Below are 22343 nucleotides of genomic sequence, written 5' to 3'. Positions count from 1 at the left end.
CTTTGGAGTCTCCCTCAGAGGGTCATTCGAAGATAAAAGAGACAGTCCATGGAAGACACAGGGACACAGAGTAAGTGCTGGATAAATGTGAGCCGTCATGACGAAGGCAGGCAGTGCCGTGCTGACCTCTTATTTCAGAAACCGTGGTTCACCAACTTGCTCTCCTCAGCCTCTCCTCTCCGCTGCGAGCTTCAAGTGCTCCTTGCTATCAGACTAAGGGATGCTTCCAAGAGACAACACAAGGCACTCAAAATAAGCATTGGTCTAAAGGGAAACATCTTAATGGTTTTCCACCCAAATCCCAGGATGGCTCCCGCTCACAGAGAAGGCAAGGAAGCCTTCGATGTGCTACCGTCCAGGCGCCTCGTCCCCATGGCGGTCTTCCTCCACAAAGTGCCGTCTTCTTGGTAAACGCTGTTCCAGTCACCGGCCATCGCACACAAAACCCATCACTCCTTGCCAGCGTGTCCAAATATGGTGCCCCTTTAATGATGCTCCTCGGGTTCCGCCCTTTCCTTTCCATCCTGGTCTTGCCTTGCCCTTGAGCATTTCCCCAAACCCTCATTTTGTCCACCACCTTCCTTACCCCCCACCCCACTCCACGCACACCTCTTCTTCCCACTGTGCTCGCCTCGTTTTTTTCTTATTAATAGCTCTGATTATAAAATCCATTCAGAGACAAGACCCTTTGGAGAGGGTACAATTAGTCCCAACTTTTGCCAAACGTCTGTTTCGTGTGGCCACCGTTTTTGAACCATTGTTTACACTGGCATGTCAGTTCTGGGGGGGAGAACGTTCCTCCACTCTTACAGACAATCCTACTCGGAGAGTTCAAATGGGCTGCACGTATCGAACTCGCCAGAAAATGAACTTGAAGGAGAAGCCGAGGAGTGCGGCCATGCCGGAAGATGGCGACAGGAGAGGAGAACCGGTGTCAGAAGGCTGGGTGGGACGAAGGACGGGGGCCTGTTGGGGAAGGAGGGGGGCGAACGGCGGTGGCCCAACAATTCAGACCGAGATTCAAAACGCCACCGAGGTGACTGCATAAAGGTGCGACGCGTACCGGTAGCGGCTGCGTTGGCCGCGTGCTTGTCTGTCACACTGCCTTGTGCTCTCCGAGCGTGGAAGGTTCCAGTCGGAGGGTCTGAGTGCCGGCAACAGGCCCGGCACCCCAGATGTGCAGCGGTACCTATGGCAGAGACGGCAGAAAGGGGAGCAGCCTGGTGTTCAGATCCGATTGCTAGGAGACCACGGAGCCCCCTCCACTGCTAAGCAGGCCGGGGAAAATGTGTCCCTGTGCCCAGGGAAAATGTGTCCCAACAGCAACAGACACATCGTGTGCCCAGCTCTTCAGGGAAAGGCTAAGTAGCAGGAGGGCGGAAACGGGGCCCAGGGGAGCAAGGAGGCCGGCCGTTTCTGTTCTCGGACAGGGCCTGTCCGTTCCTTCGTTAGAATCCCCAGCTTAGGGGCACGCAACTTGACTGTGTTTCAAAACAGCCTCACGGGGGTTTAGGAACCTGGTCTCACCCGTTTGCAAAAGCTTCCCACCGCTTCGCTGCGACTGCACGGCCCATCATGTCAAATTCACGACCCACCTGCAGCCGGACGGTCCAGCAGACCTGCCTGAAGTTGGAGTTCAGCCCCTCCACGAAAACCAGAAAGGTGAGTTTCCGAAACCAACTTCAGGCCGGGTTGTCACGGCGGGTCCCCGTCCACCGCCGTACGGAAGGGATCTGCGCTGCGAGGGCACGACTTGAGATGACCGTCCATGGGAACGGTCTGAAGTGACAGGAGAGGGGAAGCTGGTTTCTCTCGGACTGGGTTCCGTCTCTTTGCAGGTCTGAACCAGCCACTGCTCTGCTCCCTCCAAGTCCCGCCTCGCTGGGACAGTCACAGCTATCATCAGGACAACGGGGGTCCAGGAGGCACGGGGCCCAGGAGGCTTTCGGGGACTCAGAGCCTTACTGGCGGGGACCACCCGGCCCTTGCTGGGCGGAGGGCGCACGCGTGCACATCGCTGCCAGAACATTCTAAAAACAAGCAGAAACGCCCTCTCGCCTACTTTACAAAACAGAAACTCAAGTTCTCCTATGGGGCCTAGGCTTGCCTTTCCGCAGTTCCCACTAAGGTATTCTGGTACCGCCCCTTGTCGCTGTCACGGCCCCATGTGTCTTGTCCGCCGGATGGTCCTTTCCATTCCCACCGTGCCCCTCTCATCCCCTGACCACTCGCCTAAGTCGGGCGGCCCTTCAAATACCCACTTTAAACACCTTGCCTCCACGACTTTCCCATACCATGAAATGAAATGACCGCAATTCTCCTTTGCCAACTGTTTCAGGTACTTCCTCTGTGGTTTAACATGCTCTGTACTTTCTAGAATACCTACTGGACGCGGGCCTACATCTCTCTCACCCCTAACGCCCAAGGTAAGTTGCGCATAGCAGATGGCCCATAAAAGTACCAAACTGGGGACACCTGGGTGGCTCAGTCGGTTAAGCGTCCGACTTCGGCTCAGGTCATGATCTCACAGTTCATGAGTTCGAGCCCCATATGGGGCTCTGTGCTGACCGCTCAGAGCCTGGAGCCTGCTTCGGATTCTTTGTCTCCCTCTCTCTCTCTGCTCCTCCCCCACTCATGCTCTATCTCTCTCTTCTTCAGAAATAAATAAAAACATTAAAAAAAAAATACAGAACTGAGCAGCAGGACACATCGGCATTTATATTATCCCATCTAACATTATACCAAAATTCTAGAATTGTCTCCACTTTCCTACAAAATTTTACATACAGTCTTTTGGAAGATACTATTTCTCTTGAGATGTACTAGTGCCCAAGTTGGAAAGATCATATAAGAGCTCATTAAAAATTAATGCCTCCCTGGGGAACCTGGGTGGCTCAGTTGGTTAAGTGTCCAACTTCAGCTCCGGTCAGGATCTAACAGTTCATCGGTCTGAGCCCCGCGTCCGGCTCTGTGCTGACAGCTCGGAGCCCAGAACCTGCTTCGGATTCTGTGTCTCCCTCTCTCTCTGCCCCTCCCCTGCTCATTCTCTGTCTCTCTCTGTCTCTCAAAAATAAACATTTAAAAACTTAAAAAAAAAAAAAAAAGCAATGCCTCCCTAAAAATAAGAAAATATGTTTCTTTTCGTCCTCCGTTTTTCCAAAGTATTTCACAACCCAAGAGTGAAATGTTATAAAACACATCATCACTCTCTGAAATTCAGCTGCCTCTGGGGTGAAAGGCACCAGCTGAACAAAAATCCAGAGACACTAACAAGTTTTTACAGGAACATAAGTCTGTGCAGCCCGACTGAGAGAACACGGAAGACTGAGACAGCAGAATGGAAGGGATTTGAAGGTATTTTCAGTAGGTAAAGGGTCGGGCTCCAAATACTAGTCAATGTCCCAGCCGATTAGAGAGTCAGTTTTCAGGAATGGAAGATCATGAAATAAAATTACTTTAAAAGTCCAAAAGAACCATCCTATTATCTCATAAAATTCGGTGTGGGTTTTTTTTTTTTTTTCATCTTCAAGGGGTTATTTGCTCGATTTATTTCAAAACGTACAGCCTCAGAGTTTTATGTTCTCATAGCTGTGGAACGTAGTGCCAACTTCCACAACGGTTCTTTGCTTCACGTTGGTAACACACAGAGGGCTTAAGGGCTATTTCTACGCTGGTGTGAAAGAGAGAAATGAGAACACCCCCGTGCCCCCAACACACACACACACACACACACACACACACACACACACACACACACACAGGTTCAGCAGGAGCTCCCTGGCTCTGACCCAGCCTTCCCATCAATTCCCAGCTTTCAGGGAAAATTCCAAACCGAAAATGTTAAAATGAATTAAGTTAATAATTTACATTTCACACTATTTTAACACTGTTTTTTAAGTGACCGAAAATCACTCAAAAAGGAAAAGGGAAGGTTTTTTTAAAAAATTATAATCCTCAGAGCTGGGCAGTTACCTACATCTGATGAAAAGAGAACAGAACGCTCCCATGAACATGAATCCGAAATCCATTTTAGGCTACTGAGATGGTTTCCTTTCAACTCGAACTCACAATCCTCTGTGTGTGAGTTGAAGAAAGGTAACGACATTTAAGTTGCACCGGAAGTGAAACACAAACACTTGTTGCCAGTAAGTCTGCATGATCAAATTATTCACCGGGCAGAGAAATGGAAATTCACGCAAGTCTCCCTGGGTTTGCCAAGTTTTCCTGATCCTTTGTGGAGCTGTCTTGCACCCTCATCCAGATGGCAAAGGTATAATCATTTTGCATACAATATAACTTCTCTTTCAAGAAAGGTACACTATGCCACTTGAGCCAATTTTATTCTAGTTTTCTTTATGTAAGTGTGAAAAAAGAACAGATGTTTTTCCAAAATTATTTAAGCTTGGAAGACATTCTATCGTGTTCTTCAATAGAATCTCTCAGAAATCACCAAAACCATCATGGTGATACCGTTAACAGCTGATTTCTTCAAAGCACAAGTTATTAAATAAATATCAGAACGCACAGCGCTGCCCGATACAACGTTTGTTGTAACAGAATGGGGTGACTTATTTGCCACCACACTAATTTCATTTTCCACCAGGGACTTGCAAAAAAAAAAAAAAATCTGGCTGTTCTACATGTGAAACACTGAGAGGCTTCTACAACTTGCCACATTCTACAGCTCATTCCCCACTGCCTGGATTCCTCCAGATCTTCTCTGATCGAATGTTTCACTGGAGTTATCAGCTGGCTTGATCATGCTCCATTATAAAACCCATTGAAATGGTCTTTTTACAAAAGTGGAGTTTTCTCCGTGTTACTCCAAAGTCCTGCAGATACTAAAATGAGAGCCTAGGCAATGCTTAAAAATGCAGAGAGCTGTCTTTGAGTTATTTTTTCATTATGCAAAACTTGGCCCAGGAGAGATGGCCATGTACCTCGTTAGCTAAAACAGGCGAGCATGTCGGGACTGCAAATCAATTTACTGGAAGAAGTTGAAGTAGATGTGAATCGCTCAGGTTTCCGAGGCAGATCTAAGCCTACTGATCAGGGCCACTTGGTGAGGTCAGAATCTCAGCAGCGTTCACCCTCATCGTTTCTTCCCCACACTCTCCGAGAATGCAAACTCCCTCTGAAGCTAAACCTGCGAGAGGAACAGCAAAACCTCTATGGGAACCAACAGATGATGGTACAACTCTTAAGTTTTCAGAAGTATCATCACTACATGCCCGATGGCTCCCCTAAACCCGATAAATACAAAGGGAGACAATCCCGCGTTTACCCCTTCTCCTTATATTAATTCCTTGTGTTTGTGAAACGAAGGGTTCCAAGAAAGCTTGCATTATTATGTAACACGTGTCAAACAGCCAGTGTGATGTAGTCAGAAATACAGTAGCAAAATCTTTCATTTTACCGATTATGGCATTATCTATCCACTAAAAACACCATCCGTTTGGGTATTCTCCCTCGCTGCGTGTTAATCTCAAGGTCCTGCCACCATGCTCTCCCTAAGGTGTATAACAAGTTGTGTTCAATTTTCCTACCCAAGTTATGAAGCCCACTGACATCAGAACACAGTTCTCCCAACGCAAGAGCCCTACCAGAGCGGTTGCATCAGAAGCCAGGAGTAAGGCAAACAGCGTGTCAATAAAGGTAAGTGTAGTTCTCACACTGGACCCTGGACACACGCAGCCCTCCCAGCAGACCGAGGCACCTCATAGGCAACATCATGCAAATTCCTTAAGGAAAACAAGCAACGATCTCCCTCGCATGTTATGAAAAAAAAAATTTTTTTTTTTAAATCAACAGACTAGGCTTCCATTTGCGGGCTGTCAATGCCATCCAATTCGGGAGATGAAACCCAAACAAACAAAAATCTTCCCTTTTATATGCGCATTTGCTTATTTTTGAGACTTTGTCGATGACAGCACATCAGGTTGGAGGGGTGCGGGCGACTGTCGCCAGCAGGTAGAGAAATCCGGGAGAGCCGCCGGAGCAGAGAAAGTAAGGGTGACAACAGACGCATTTCATTTCGAGTCCGATGAGCCTGCATTTAGGATTTTCCAGCCGGGCAGGTTCAGGTTCGCCGGGGTGTTTGGGAGACGGGGCTTTTCATTCGTCTTCTCACGCTCGCTCGCTCGCTCACACTCACGCGCGCACACACACACACACACACACACACACACACACACACCTGGGGCGCGTTCCAACTATGCACCCCGGGTGGCATACACGAACGTGCGTGTCTATCTTGCAAAAATAGCCCGACATCTGACAAAGACAGCAAGGCGGCGGGGGGCGCAGCGAGCGCGGCTCGGAGGAGCGTGCAGGGCGCGCGCGGAGCGCCCGCCACAACGGCTGCAACGCCTCGGAGCCCGAGCACAGACATGGCACGCGCGGGGCGGGGGCCCACACCCAAGACCGAGACCCGCGGCTCCCCTGCTTACTGTGGGCTCTTGGGGTAGAAGGGCAGGGTCACGTGGCTGAGGTCCTGCAGGTCGAAGGCGGTGGGCTCGGCGGAGATCGCCTGGCGCTTGGTGCGCGGCTCGCCCTGCAGCGTGCCGGCGCTCTGCTTCTGCGCCTGCTGGGTGGCCGGCCGGATCACCGAGCGGTACTTGTCCAGCTCGTTCTGCAGCTTCTGGATCAGTTCGTCCTTCTGGTCCAACTCCAGCTCCAGCTCGTCGATGAGCGCATCCCGCTGCCTCAGCTCCTCGATCTTCTCCTGGAGCGCGTACTGCAAATCCCGCAGGGTGCCCATGCTCCGCCGGGCCGCCGGGCCGCCTTCCTGCCGCTGCCGCGCGCCCGGGGGCTCGCTCCCCGCTCCGGTCAACTTTCCCCAAAGTCGCCGCCGCCTCCCGAGTGCAGACGCTTCCTACTCGAGCCCAGAGCCAGGCAGCCCTGGCTTCTGAGCATGCCCAGTCCGCCGCTCCGCCGCCGACTTTCCGTGCGGATCCCCACTTGTCGGGGCGCCGGGGAGGCTGAGCGCGGGGGCCGCGAGGCGGCGGGTCCGCGCCGGGACTGAGCCGGGAGCCGCGGCGGGCGCAGGGCCGGAGGCGGGGCGCAGCGGGCGGGCGGGCGCGCCACTTCGGGGTGGGGGGACGCGGGGGAGGACACCCGCCCCCCGCCCCCGCCACCGGGCGCCCCGGCCTCGGGGCCGCGGGGCTGCGCTCCCGGCCGCGTCCCCGGGCAGGGCGGGCTCGGCCGCCGGAGCGCCCCGGGGTCCGGAGGTTCCTGGCCGCCGGCCTCCCCGCCGGAGGCTCGCGAGCTGCGTGGCCGCGCGGTGGCCTCACTCACGCCACCCTGCCCGCGGGGAGCGCCTCGCACAGGTGGCTGGCGCTGGACCACAAACTTGCCTCCCGGAGGAGAGGAGCGGCGGCGGGAGGGCGCCCCGGCGGCGCGCAGGTGCCTTTGGGGAAGGGGCGAGGGGGGCGGGGCTTCTGGTGCGTGGCGCCCGGCGGGGGCGGCTCGCTCGGGCCCCTGCCGATTGCCCCCACCCCCGCCGCCCGCCCCCTCCGGACTCACACTCGTGAACTCTCCCCGTCAGGTCTGGGCCCTGGAAGGCCGCTCGGCTCTCCCCGCCCCACCCCAGCCCGAGCTAGTGTCTGCGGAAGACTTTACGGAGGGCCTGGCTTCTGCCATTTGCTATTTCGGGGTGGGGGCCCGGGGAAGGGGGCGGCGGGAAGCATCGTCGCCGAGCTCCAAAAAGTCCATCGGGAAATGGAACTAAGATCTTCAAAAAGATTCCATCTCTGGCGACCAAGCTGTTAGAACTGTATCCTTACACTTGAATGGCAAGACGCAAACTGTGGGGAGGGATCATGACAAGAGGGGGGGCCCAGATGGGCTGCAGAACCCAGAGCCACATCGCCCCCCCTCTCCCCGTCCACTCAGCTCTGCCCACTCAGTAGTTCCTGAAATGACAATTAAGTGAGCTCTCTCTGTGGGAGGGGAACGCGCCCATCACCTGAACACATGTTCAGAATCTACCAATATTTACTCACCGCTTACCTAAATTCCTAATATTTATCTAAATCTTCATGGACTCACCCAACTTCAGAGCATCTTTTATAGCAGTCCTGACTACTATTCTTGGGCGCTCAGTGTCACAAACCCATGCTCTATTGGGCCATTCCCTCGCAGTCAAACAAAGCTGATAGAAAATACATTAAAATCGAATTGCAGTCCAGAACTATTCACTGCAATCTAAACGTAGCCAAGAGTGAATATATCGGTCTCAAAAAATTTTTCGCTCTTACTTTCGAATACACAACTTTTTCTATCTCAGCAAAGAGAAAAAGAAAAAAAACTAGCCAATGGCACATGAACAAACTTTTTGATTCAACGTGTATTTGTTTGTTATCAGAGATATACATGACAAAGGACATATCTCCTAAACATGCTTCACTAAGATCATGATCTAATGCTCTCAGCATTAGGTAATAGAAGACACTTAAATGTTCTGCTTTCCAAAACAGGGAAATGCATTTACTTCGGAATGTGACACACAAGGTGGATAATTCCCGAAACATTTTCATTCCTAGTGAACAGAACATAAGTAATTTACAAATACTGACAGCAGTGAAATAGTTCTAAATGTTGTTTTAATTAAAACTAAATCGAGTAGAGGTACTGTGACTTTGTATAGGACGCTATTCTAAAAGAGAGCATATGTGACAATTTCCTTGTCCCAGGCAAAAGGCCAAATTCTTATTTTTATTTAACCGATGCAAATTCTTTAATCCCATGAGAAAATGTTTAGCACTAACTGCCTTTTTCCTATAGATCTACATTGGGGCCCTGAGGCCAAGTGTTTATATATAAAAATATATCCGAAGCAATGGTACAGGGGGGATCGTTAGACAACCAACCACTAAGCAGGGTTATGTTTTAAGGTTCATTTGAGGCTTAAGTGGTGTAACTTAAATGTCTTTGGGCAGCACAAAGTAGAGAAGATTCTTCTTCATTTTTAAGAAAGCCTGTCAACATCCACAAAGGAAGTTAAAAAAAATAGCCCTTCAACCAAAAAAAAAAAACAAAAAAAAACAGGTATTTTGGATACAAGTGAAATTTTTTCCACTGAGTCATGTAAATAATTTTCACTATTTAAGCTTTCAAATCTACATGCAAGTACAGGATATATCCATCCTACATTTCATTGTTGTGATACAAAATGTACATCCCATGAGGAATCCCATCCTGAGAATCAGGAGCCTGCTATAATCCATGCAAAGAAAGGAAACAGCCAAAACACATGATTATTACAGTCGACCTACACTTTGAAAAAGTATTCAAGGTATAAGAATATATTTGGCTCTATTAGCCTATATTACCAAAATAATTGAACTTCCCCCTGACTTTATAAGTGTACATGCAACATCCAGAATTCTTGACTTTTCCATTCTTGAAGTCAAAATAAATATTTTAAGTACATTTTTCAATGATGCTTTTGACTGGTTGTTTAGATCTGAAGGGATCTGGCTTTGCATCTCAACCTTTTGAGTGATCTCAGTCTCTCTCTCTCTCTCTCTCTCTCTCCCCCCCCCTCTTTAAACATATTTGCTACTGTATTGGTAAATGCTGGATATAAATTCTATGAGAAAAATCAAGGTCCTGCACTTACATTTCAACAGACAAATTGACAACCGGTCTCATGGTAAACTAAACCATAGAATCAGAGATCAGGCACAAGTCTACTTTCTGCTTCCCAGGCAGTGACTACACAAGTCTGAGATGGAGTAGAGTGGAGTGGAGTGGAGTGGAGTGGAGTGGGGTCTCCTGAGCTCTCCCACTGCCTGTCTCATGGGAGGAAGCCTCCATGGTAGACGCTAAAACTGAGATCCGTGAAATTTTGAAGGAAGTGAGTTCATACTCTCAAATTCCGTAGTCAACTCACAACTGGATTGTAGCTAGTCTCTCTCTGTCACAGCCCTCAGAAAAGCGAACTACCAGTAACCAGCCCAACCTGTGGCATATCCATGCTCCTCAATTTTGCACCCACCCCTCATGATTGAGAATAAATTTTATCATGCCTTCCTTAATGGAATCTCAGAACCATTTAATGAGGCATTCAGTGACGCAGCTTCATCATAATATTGGCTATGAAAAGAAGAAAGCCTGTAGAATTTATCCCCCCTCACTAAAGCCATAATTAGCCTCAAAAGGACTGGGATAACTTTGTCATCTGGGTGTCCATTCCACTGATGCTACATTTCCCGGAAGAGTCCTAAGTATGACATTTTCTTCTGTCATTTCATGTATGTATCTTGAGTAGGGAAAACTCACAAAAACAACAAAACACACCTGAGCTTTTTAAGTGATGGAAACCACCCCTTACGGAAAACCGCTACAAGGAACAAGTACCCCTAAGAATCTAGATCTGAGAGTTGCCATTACTGGTAGATATACTGGCATGCTCTAAATTGCGAATCTTAATCAAGGTCACAATTACAATAACTAACTTCCTTGAACTCTTAATGCACGACAGGCACTGTTTATGTAACCCCACCAGGTGGCCTTTATTATTATTTCCACTTATATTTGGGGGAAAAAAATGGCAGCACGGAATCATCTGCCTAATGAACAGCAAACCCTAGATTCGAATCCACACCATGTGATACGGAGCTCATTCCCTGACTCCCTGACCTTCACTGTCTTCTGCAGGGCTTCCAGATGTTGCCAATGTCCTGATTCTCGATCCACAGAGATGAGAGTGTCTTTACTATTATTAACTAGCCTGACTTTGGGGTTGGGTAGGTGGAAAGAGGAAAATGTGGGGAAATCCTGAAAGAGCAGGAGAAAGAATTCTTGAAAGTTCTTTTTCCCAAAATTGTCTTCACTCCAGCACCATTTCATCCTGGCTTAAGGTGGCCAACTTGCACCCACTGGGCTAGGATTGTCCTTGTTTTAATACTGAAACTGCTTGTGACTGTCCCGGTTTTAGAGCTGAAGTCCTGGACACCCCCCGGTCCTGGGCAAACCAGGACAGTTGGTCACTCTATTAAATTCGGGATTGCTGAGCCACCCGATTTTATAAATATTTTCAAATTTTGCCTTCAAATTTACAGATAGAAAAGTAAACCCTAGGGTGATCTATAGGCACATTGTAAACCCACTCACCCATTTGTTTGTATGAATATATTTTAAGAACACAATCATCCTATTTCAATGCATAATAATATACCACAGGAACTGCCTTTGGACTACACAAGAGAGAAGTCAGACGATAGAATTTTAATTGCAGTTTGATGAATTAGACAAAGATTCTAGGCTCTCTTTTCAGCTTACTGTTTTTATAATAATCTGGACTGCAGACATTCTGGCTTTCTATGGATAAATCACAATAATTAAAATACCTGCTATTTGATTAACTCCTACAGAATTAGGTTATTCTTATGATTATATTTGGTGGATAGACTCAGCCATCAGGAATCCATATTCAAATGGAGATAAGTAAACATTCTAATGGTCTGGCTTTTTGAAGTTTTACTTCCGTGCATGATATATCCCACATGGAAAAGAAAAAAACACAGAAACCATTAATGATGAAAAACTTACTGCAGAGATTTGGAAAGTAATAGTGCATTGTACCATAATTGCTAATGTGCTTAGAGTTTAATACCGAATTAGTGTCATGCCTAATATCAGTTGAAATGAATTCTTATACTCCACGGCTTAAAATGATGGTATGTTATTATGGAGCCTGAAGCAGTATTCATGGGAACACATGCCCTGTCTGCGAAAAGAACGCTTCTCTGTACTCTTCAAGAAGCTGCCCGTTTCCAAACAACATTTCCAAATCACGGAAGAAATAAAATGTGTTCAAGAAGGAAGGAATTTGGTTTTCCAGATTTTTTCCATGAATGGAGAATTTTTAAATGGAACGTGGACTTTAAAATGCTTTGTTCACAAACTATTATTCTGCTACATTTTAAGCCCAGTGAATGTACGTAACAGTGGGTATGCAACATGATAATTTCTCTCCTGCCTGCCTAATAGATTTCATTTCTCAGTCCTATTTCAATGATTCTTCTGGCCTATAAATGCACATCATTTTGTGGGGCGCCTGGGTGGCTCAGTTGGTTAAGCGTCCGACCTTGGCTCAGGTCATGATCTCGCAGGTCGTGAGTTTGAGCCCCGCGTCGGGCTCTGTGCTGACAGCTCAGAGCCTGGAGCCTGCTTTGGATTCTGTGTCTCCTTCTCTCTCTGCCCCTCCCCTGCTCGCGCTCTGGCTCTGTGTCTCAAAAATAAATAAATGTTAAAAAAAATTTTTTTAATGCACATCATTTCGTAAGTTAATGCATCAGTACTTTCCACAGAATAGTAACAAATATTTGGGAAACTACGTCTGCATTTGAGAGCATATTCAATACCGTGTGGCTTATAGAAGAACAGCTCCGAAGTCCGTGAATTTTGCTTGTTACTCTCATTTTAAATCTCATTTAACAGCTACTATCACTGGGCCATTTTCAACCTACATGTTTTGTAATCAAAGTTGAAAGCAAACAACGAGCACTACATTCTGCTAGTGAACTTACTACAATCGGTAAACTGAGAAAGCAGTGAAGATGCAAGAAACACAATAAGATAGAAGTTTGAGTGAATTGGTTTTTACCGGGGCGTCGAATGAAGGGATTAGCCTATAGGAACAAAGGCATCTGCATCGTGAGAATCGGAGATCCAAGGAGAGAAAAGTTGTAGGTGGAAAAAAGACTCACTAGGAAGTCTTCTGATCATCTCATCTTTATCCTCTTGAACTTAATGACCAAGTAAATATCACCTAACTTCAAATTCAGGAAACTCTTGACGTTTTGACTTTTATGCCATCACCATGAGATGGAAATCCAGAAATCCATCCTTAATGATAGGCTAATGCAGTGGTAGTCTGGTAAAACAAGTGGATGTCATTCGAGGGTCGAGACATGGCACTTGAGGTTTGAGAAGGCATACCCTTGGACCAAGGAGAGAGAGAGAGCCAAGCTGGGGCCCGGGAGACACATATTGTCACTAGGCATTTGTAACCAACTAGAAGATTATGAGTCGCCTTGCCCCATGTACGTCTTTTAAAGATTCAATGATTTCTCCCTGGTCCAGACTGTATTTTTTACAAATCATTTTTCAAAGCGCAGGCATAACATGATCTGGTAGATAAGAATGCCCCATGGACATAAATGTCGAATAGAGACTTGTACTGATTTTTGGTTATCAGGCAGAATATTCAGTATCTGTCTCGAGTCACCGCATCACGTAAGAATGTTTTTACGCAAATCTCAAAGTTAATTTGGGGAGTTATTATGGAAAATCCATCCAAGTTTTCCATAACATGCAGCACAGCCAAAATTCTACCCATCTATCTTTCTTGGAAAAGCATCGACGTCGAATACCAATTTCAAGTGGAAAAAATGACAGGGAAGTCTTCAAAATACTTATTTGCAGATTGCTAAAAGCAACTGCTGCTCTTAGGAGCACAGAGAGCTTAATGAAAATTGCTTCTTTTCCACGGGTCAGACCCTCTATCCGTACACAGCAAGTACCCCTCTCTCTCTCTAGTCACAAAACTGAAGCTTACCTAACCCAAGAGCATTTCCACGTGCACTCTGTTTACTTAATTTTTGCCTCCATCACCAGCACTCCCAAAACACAGAGAACTCAAAGACCATATGGCTTACCACCCTTCCCCACCTGCAGCCACAAAAAAAAAAAAAAAAAGAAGCCAAAGCGGCCTTATTTTTTTTTTTACCGATAATGAATATCACAGAATTGTAGCTGAAATGTCCCACTGAGATTATGTAATTCAACATCCTAATTTTAAATTTAAGGAAATGCAAAGGCCGAGGGAGTCAAACGACCCACTCAAGGCGGAAGCAAGTTTGGAACCCAAGCATTCCCCTTGCCGGCATCGTGTTCTTCCAGTGATATTTTTCTTTCACCCACATTTTATTATCAGTGCACACAGAAGCCTGATTCGGTGCACCTGAAAATCCTACCTCCTCTCTCTTCCTAGGTAATAGCTATTAAAGCCAATTCAGAACATTTAATATGCTGCAGAGAACAAAATATATTAAAGGGTCTTTAGGACGTCCAATTAGTTCTATCATGCGTCTCCTTACACTCGAACCGTAAGGAATCGCTGTTACATGGATGGGGATCTATGGGACATGACGATGCGTGCACATGCGTGTGTGTGTGTGTGTGCTTGCACAGCCTCAAAGTCTCACATGCGACATAGGTGTGACATATCAACCGCACCCTCCTAACCAATCCTCATTTATGTCAAAGGAAAGATGGACGCACCCCAAATCTTTTGCATTGCACCTTATTTGACAGAGATCTACGTGCGGAAACACGGTAAAGCACCTAGATTAACTTTTTTTCAATTCTCGGACGAGAGCAATTCAGCCTTCCTCCCACCGCAAGGTTTTAAAATCCCTTGTGATACGAAAGACGTCATCACCAGGAAAGAGAAAAATTGTCCCCAATTCGTACAAATGAAAAGGTGACACCGTAAACCTTACCTAAAACTCTCAAAATTCAGGTGGTGATACTGGTTTGGTTCCCTGAAATCACGTAATCGGTCTTAGACCATTTGAGACATTTTTAAGGTAATAATAACTTCAGAATGTGCCAAGAGATGATTTTGTTCATTTAATATTTCCCAGTGGAGTACTTGAAGAATGTTCACAAAAGACAGTAAAGACATACTTCAAAACTCATTGAAACATACAGCATTTAAAATCTTATTACATTGGTATTTTCCTAAAAAGAATTTTGTATTTTAATATTCTCAGGACACGTTCTTTTAATCACCAATCTCTCTACAAAGCGAATTTTTAACACAGTACATGACTTTCATATTCTGCAACCAGGGAATATCCGATTGTGAGACATCGGAAGCATTAATGAAGAAAACACAAATAACCCAGAAGAAGCATATGGTAACAGCTCCTACAACAGCTAAACTCAGTGGTCAGAGAACAGACTTTCTAGAAATCCCGTAATCCGAGAGCTCTCACCAAACGAGTATATACTAACACGCAGTGTTTCCTCCAACCGTGAACTAAAGAACACTAGTTCCTTGAAAAGGGGGAGGGGGGAGTGTTCAGGGTCAAAAATGCTTCGGAGACACTGAGCAAAGTTCATTGAAAAAGAATTCTTTCTGCATAGTTATTCCAAAGAACTTCTAAATTTCCAATATGTATTATGAATCTCCAAAATAAGTACAGAGTGAATGTATACCGTTGATTTAAACAACTAGGCTTTCTTTCATCTAATGTTTTAAGTGTTGGACCTAAGTATTTACGATAGTGAATGTTTAAAGGTAAATTAGGCAACTTATTAAAAATACTTTTAATAAACAGCTCCCCCGTTTGTGAAATCCCTTATGGGTATTTACATACACAGCGATAATTCCTGATCCACCAACAAGACTACAGACCACAGTACCTTCCCTTTAAAGTCACGATTCACCCAGTCTATGACCACAGTCAATGACAGGACAGAAGACCTGAACACATGCCCAGTCTGGTGCTTACAGGAACGACTAACATTGTTGCCATTTGACCCACAGTCACGTTTCCTGTCTTTCAAAGGAGGCAGGTCATTGGAGTTTGCTCCCGCTGGGAAAATGGTCAAGGAAAAATTACAATGGGGCTGAAATCAGGAGAGCAATTGATTAATAATTAATTACCTAAGTGTTATACTGACCTTTGAGTTCTTACAAATCTCCAGGCACCAAGCAATTTCATTGTAACATCTCAGAGCTTTTCCACTGGTGATTCTCTTTCTGCCTTTGAGATCCTTCACCTAACCCATTTCTCAACCCTAAAATCTCCACCCCATCACTTCCCAATCACCATTTCTATGTTTTGAGTCATTAACTCATTGAACTCATTCTTCACTTCTCTCCCCAAATACCACTTCCTCTGATAATCCTTCCAGATCATCCCCATGATATTTTCCCTTATAACAGAACTTACAATGTATAATTATATATTAGTTTCAAGGATATTTGAAAATATTTGCTACAGAGCTATCTTATCATTAGACAGTAAACTCCAAGAAAACTAGGAATTCTATTTCATCCACCAAAACCTAAAACAAGCCCTCCCTGTGTATTTGTTAATTGCATAGACTAAATGAATGAATTCAAGAAATATTTAGTATCACACACCACCACCGATAAACAGAAAATTCATCCCTTTCTGCCTTTTCCCCACCAAAAGATTAAACCATCAAACCAAAATGAATATCCATGGATGCGATACAGATGGAGACGGCCTTCAGAGTCGGCAGCCCTCACTTGGGGTGTCATTTGGGAGCGCACGTGTCATAAGGCTCGGGAACCTCAGTACAACCGCCCCTGTGAGCAGCTGTCCTGAATCGCAGGTCTCTGGCAGGAAGTCTGCAAGTCGCATGTTTGTCTGCTTTTGAAAGAGCACCCAGTTCCTACGTTCTTCCAGGAAATATTTGTGGTATCTGTTGCCCTTGACAGGTGCTTCAAAAGTGAAAACAATCCCCTTACACAAAACCTTTGAAACTAAAATATTGTGACCAAAATTAGCCTGGAACATGTGTGTGTGTGTGTGTGTGTGTGTGTGTGTGTGTGTGTGTACAGTTAACCCTTGAATAAACAATACAGGTTTGAAATGGGTGGTTCCACTTACACATGGATTTTTTTTTGATAGAGTATAGAATTATGAATGTATTTTCTCTCCCTTACAATTCCCTTAATAACATTTTCTTTTCTCTGGCTTACTTTATTGTAAGAATACAGTATACAATACATATAACAAGCAAAATATATGTTGATCATTGTTTATCATTGTTTATGTCATTGGCAAGGCCTCCAGTCAACAGCAGACTATTAGTAGTTGTGTTGGGGGAGTCAAAAATTACACGTGCATTTTCAACCGCACCTGGGTCAGTGCACCTAACCCCCACGTTGTTCAAGGGTCAACTGTGTATGTGTGTGTGTGTGTGTGTGTGTATTCAACTGTATATATGTGTATATATATTCAACTGTATATATATATGTACGTGTATGTGTGTGAGTGTGTGTGTGTATATATATATATATATATATATATATATATTAAATGAAAACCAACATCAACATGGTGAACACAGCTTACACAGTGAATATTACACAGTGAATACAGGTAATGAATTTGTCTGTCACATGACAGCAAAAAGTGACACGAAAACTAGGACACGGTGATTTTTCTGACAACTGATGTTTTAGCTCTCCCTAATTCTGCGTGTCCCTTCTATATGCAATAAGTCAAACATATCAGAGGCTTAGTTTAAAACTGTGGGGTTTTTGGGGCGCCTGGGTGGCACAGTCGGTTAAGCGTCCGACTTCAGCCAGGTCACGATCTCGCGGTCTGTGAGTTCGAGCCCCGCGTCTGGCTCTGGGCTGATGGCTCAGAGCCTGGAGCCTGCTTCCGATTCTGTGTCTCCCTCTCTCTCTGCCCCTCCCCCGTTCATGCTCTGTCTCTCTCTGTCCCAAAAATAAAAAAAAAAATAAAAAAACGTTGAAAAAAAATAAAACTGTGGGGTTTTTTATGCAGAAGAAAGAACACAGGCATCACTCCTTGAACATGTTCAAAGTCCCTGCTTAAGTCCCATGATAACCGCTTGCTACCTGTCACCTTGAATATTTCTGGGAAAAAATATTTGATATCTAGCCACATTCTCACATTACACTTACAAACCTGAAGAGAGCAGACTGGTGGCTTTCACAGGTGGAGGGTGGGGAGGGTGGAAGAAAGGAGCGTTGGGGGGTTTTTGTTGTTGTTGCTGCTGTTAGTCAAAGTAAATTGAAAAAAAAATTGCACCCAGGCAATCTACTGTCTCAATGTACTTTTAAATCACCAGAATCCCAGAGTCTTTCTTACTTTTAGGTTTATAATACATTGTCTTCAAGGTTCAATGCTCTTTGATATAACACTGGCAGCATCTATAACACCATCCATTTTGCAATTTCTTTCTTTTGTTTCTTCCCTAGCTCTAGCTACTCCTTCAAAAAAGCTGACTGCTGCATTTGGAGTTGACCTGTTGTGTTTTTTTTTAATTTTTTTTTAACGTTTATTTATTTTTGAGACAGAGAGAGACAGAGCATGAACGGGGGAGGAGCAGAGAGAGAGAGGGAGACACAGAATCGGAAGCAGGCTCCAGGCTCTGAGCCGTCAGCCCAGAGCCCGACGCGGGGCTCAAACTCACGGACTGCGAGATCGTGACCTGAGCTGAAGTTGGACGCTCAACCGACTGAGCCACCCAGGCGCCCCTGGAGTTGACCTGTTTTTAAGAGTCCCCCTTAATGCTTCTTTTCAAAAACTATTAATGCCACCTGATATTATTTTGAAAACAGATGCTCCGAATTAAGGTGCTTGTAAGTTTCGCCAGGGCTGATAACCCAACCCTGCTCACGTCATCTATAATAGCTTTGGAAGTTCAGCTTGAAACAAAGTTCAAAAACCAAATTAATCTCCAAAAATACTTTTAATCCAATAATGTAATTCGTAAAGTAGGTATACTTCTCTCCTTCTCCTCTCTTTTGTACTTTCTTTTGCTCTTCCTATAGAATATCAGAATATCAAAATGAATTGGCCCTTCAAATGAAATCAGAACTTTGCCAACACAGTCCACTGCACCCTGATGTGCTAACCTTTGCGTGTTAGCACGAATCTCAATGTTAAACAGCTGTTCCACTAAACCAAAAGATAGAAGTAGATACTTTGTTAATGTGCGTGCACGTGTGTGCGCGCGCGTGCGCGCGCACACACACGCACACACACACACACACACACACACACACACGGAATACTTCTCAGGTAGATGTCTCCTATAATTTCACAGAGTCTGCAAAAAGGCTTCCTAAGTTCTCCAAGCTTACTGTACTTGAATATAGGTTTTGAAATAAAGGTAACTTTCGACAAGATTACAAAAACCTAAGCTCAACCTTCACCTATGAAAAAAATAATAGGAGACCTCCCCTTGCATGGACAGAGTCAGATTTGGAGATAAAGACTCAAAGCTTTGTACACACACAAACCACAAGTCTTTACACGTGAAGCCTTACGATGCAACTATATAATGCTGCTTGAGTCTGAATGGAGACCTAAGAATCTGATTTGCAACCTCCTGAAATTTCTGAATCTCCAATAAAACCTAAGTGTCAATAACCATGTGAGTATAAGAACTCTCTTGTCATTGCCTTATTTATCTCTACTGGTTCCTATTCTTAGTTTTCCTCCCAAGACACAGGAGTCTCACGCTGAAGTTATCAATATACATAATCTTTTGGGATGCAGGATTTCCTAAGGGGGAAACATATGTATGATTACAAAGAATTAAGCTCTATAAAAGAAAAATACCACATCGAGATATGTATACCTTTCTACAGAGTAAATATTTTATTCAGTTAAAATAATAGTTGGTAAAAAATGGGTTCTAATTGAGATTTTGTCACTTTTGATAAGTATGAGGCAAGCAAATGGTTATGAAATGCATACTTCTCCTTTGCATGGTTTATTTTAATTACATTTCCATAAATAGTACACAGCTTCGGCAAACAGTACATTCTTCACATTTTCCCCTTGGCTATTAAATACTAATTTCTGAGGGCTAAAATACAGAACTAAAGGTACAATTGCACCCTCTACTGTTCAACTTTTCCATTCCACATCGAGCAAAAACATCTTGACTATGCTTGTTTACCACATGCATTGCAAAAGGAGCAGGTAAATCATATTGGCTTCCATTCGATGTTAATTGGCAGATCTTCAAATGATTAAGCTATTTGTTAGAACTTCTCTGGTCCTACAAAAGGAAAGTGGACATTTATACAGTTAAATGGGACCACGCTACCTTAGAAAATAGTGATTCTTATCAAAGTATTTGAAATGTGAAGCGTCCATTAACTTACTGATCACAAATGCCAATGCTGATCACCTGTGACATCAGTCGTCACAAGGACAAATGTCAAGTCACTGAAGCCAACAACTGGCATCCACTTCCAACAGCATATAAAGTTTTCCAATTTTTTTCAAGTTAGAAATTAAACACCAGTGTTGCTCTAAAACTGTACATTGAAGTTCTAAATGTTTGTTTTTGAGAGAGAGAGAGAGAGAGAGAGAGAGAGAATATACAAGTGGGGCAGAGGCAGAGAGAGAGGGACAGAGGATCCCAAGTGGGCTCTGAGCCATCAACACAGAGCCCGATGCAGGGCTTGAACTCATGAACCGTGAGGTCATGACCTGAGCCCAAGTCAGCCACTCAACCGACTGAGCCATCCAAATGCCCCTGAAGTTCTAAAAAACTAGTTTTGAGATCTTATTATTTTCAAAACTTTCGATACCGTGGATGCAAATAGCTTCTTTGTTCCTTTCTTTTCAACCCATTTTCCTCCTTTTAATTAGACAGTACTTGTTTGGTATTTATTCAAGAGTTTTTCTTATCAACTTCTTCTTCTATTGATAAAGGGTTAGCTTGTTTCTGGCAAATGGTCCCACCAAGAATGACTAGAAAAGCTCGCCCCCTGCTCCAAAAAAAATGTTTCGGGCTTCTGAGCAATAGCATTTGAAGGGCTAACATCTCAGAGAAGAACAGAGTCCAGAGCGGTAAACCCAACATTCAGTGTTCTTTTTGGTGCACCATACAAGTTACAAAACACTCCTAAAGAAGATAAATAATGGAGTATACATTAGAAGCTGAGAGGCTAAGAAGCTAGGCAAAGCTTCTAAATGCCTCATGGGGCCAGACGGACAGAACTGAAGTTCAGGCCAAACTGGCTCAAAACCATGAAGGCCAAATCTGGTAACAATCCAGCACTCTGCAGACTGAAACCCTGCTTTGAACCTGCTGGATCCATGATGGGGTTAAGAGCCTGCCCTTCAAGAGCAAAAGCAAGTCCTCAGCAGAGGGCGAGCCCTAGACCAGAGTCTCAGATCATCTCCCATTTTCACACACAACACCCAGGATTCAGAAACAGGTACACCAGGAGACAAAGAAACATAAATCTAAGAAAAAATAAATGCATACAACAAACGCAGACCAATGGGAATCCTGATAATGAAATTACCTGATAGGGACTTTTAGAAAAATCTTTATTTTATTTTATTTTAGAGACAGAGAACACACATAAGCAGGGGAGAGGGGTGGGCAGGGGGAGACAGAGAGAGAGAGAGAGAGAGAGAGAGAGAGAATCTCAAGCAGGCTCCACACTCAGCACAGAGCCCGACAAGGGGCTCGATCCCACCACCATAAGATCACGACCTGAGCCAAAATTAAGAGTCTACTGCTCAACCAACCGAGTCACCCAGGTGGCCCACCTGATACGGACTTTTAAATATTTGTGACAAATATGTTTTAGGAATGTGGTGAAAATGTTGGTAACTTTAAGAGAAAACTGGCAACTATAAAAGAAATTGAAACTTAGAACTGAAAATATTCAGTAGCTGAATTTTAATAATTCTGTAGTTGTATTTAACGGCAGGAGACAAAATTAGTAAACTAAAAGATAAATCCAAAGAAAATAGAATAAAAAATGAAAAAGAATAGGATATAAAAATACTTACGCAAAGGGTCACATGCAACCCAATGTTTACGGCAGCACTATCAACTAGAGCCGAATTATGGAAAGAGCCCAAATGTCCATCAGCAGATGAATGGATAAAGAAGATGTGGTGTGTGTGTGTGTGTGTGTGTACACACACACACACACACATATACAATGGAATATTACTCAGCCATCAGAAAGAATGACATCTTGCCATTTGCAATGACATGGATGGAACTAGAGTAAGTATTATGCTAAGCAAATATAAGTCAGTTAGAGAAAGACAAATATACGATTTCACCATATGGAATTGAAGGAACACAACAGATGAACATAGGGGAAGGGAAGGAAAAATAAAATCAGATCAAAACAGAGAGGGAGGCAAACTGTAAGAGACTCTTAAACACAGAGAACAAACCGAGGGCTGCTGGAGAGAAGTGGGTGGGGGCCGGGCTAAATGGGTGATAGTCATTAAGGAGGACGCTTGTTGGGATGAGCACTGGGTGTTATGTGTAACTGACGAGTCACAAAATTCGACTCCTGAAACCAATACTACACTATATGTTAACTTACTTGAATTTTTTTTAATTTTTTTTTAACGTTTATTTATTTTTGAGACAGAGAGAGACAGAGCATGAACGGGGGAGGGTCAGAGAGAGAGGGAGACACAGAATCTGAAACAGGCTCCAGGCTCCGAGCAGTCAGCACAGAGCCCGACGCGGGGTTCGAACTCACGGACCGCGAGATCGTGACCTGAGCCAACCGACTGAGCCACCCAGGCACCCCA

General features: G+C 44.7%; 1 protein-coding gene across 2 annotated transcripts in view; it reads right to left on the bottom strand.

The window, feature by feature from the left end:
• Nucleotides 1–22343, bottom strand: part of PRKG1 (protein kinase cGMP-dependent 1) — a 1256614-nt gene that overhangs the window by 1155236 nt on the left and 79035 nt on the right. Inside the window, exon 1 of one of the 2 annotated variants that reach the window (XM_019430062.2) lies at nucleotides 6450–7423. The exons of the other annotated variant lie outside the window; for it this stretch is intronic. Coding sequence (XP_019285607.1) covers nucleotides 6450–6760 — 311 coding nt within the window. The 5' untranslated portion in view covers nucleotides 6761–7423. Of the gene's footprint in view, nucleotides 1–6449; nucleotides 7424–22343 lie in introns of those variants that run through there. 2 annotated transcript variants of the gene reach the window in all.

Source organism: Panthera pardus, unplaced genomic scaffold (assembly GCF_024362965.1).
Source record: "Panthera pardus isolate Hobbes unplaced genomic scaffold, ASM2436296v1 HiC_scaffold_22, whole genome shotgun sequence".
Classification (NCBI taxonomy): domain Eukaryota; kingdom Metazoa; phylum Chordata; class Mammalia; order Carnivora; family Felidae; genus Panthera; species Panthera pardus.
Note: the sequence above shows the minus strand (reverse complement) of the source record. Positions and strands in the feature narration are given on the sequence as shown.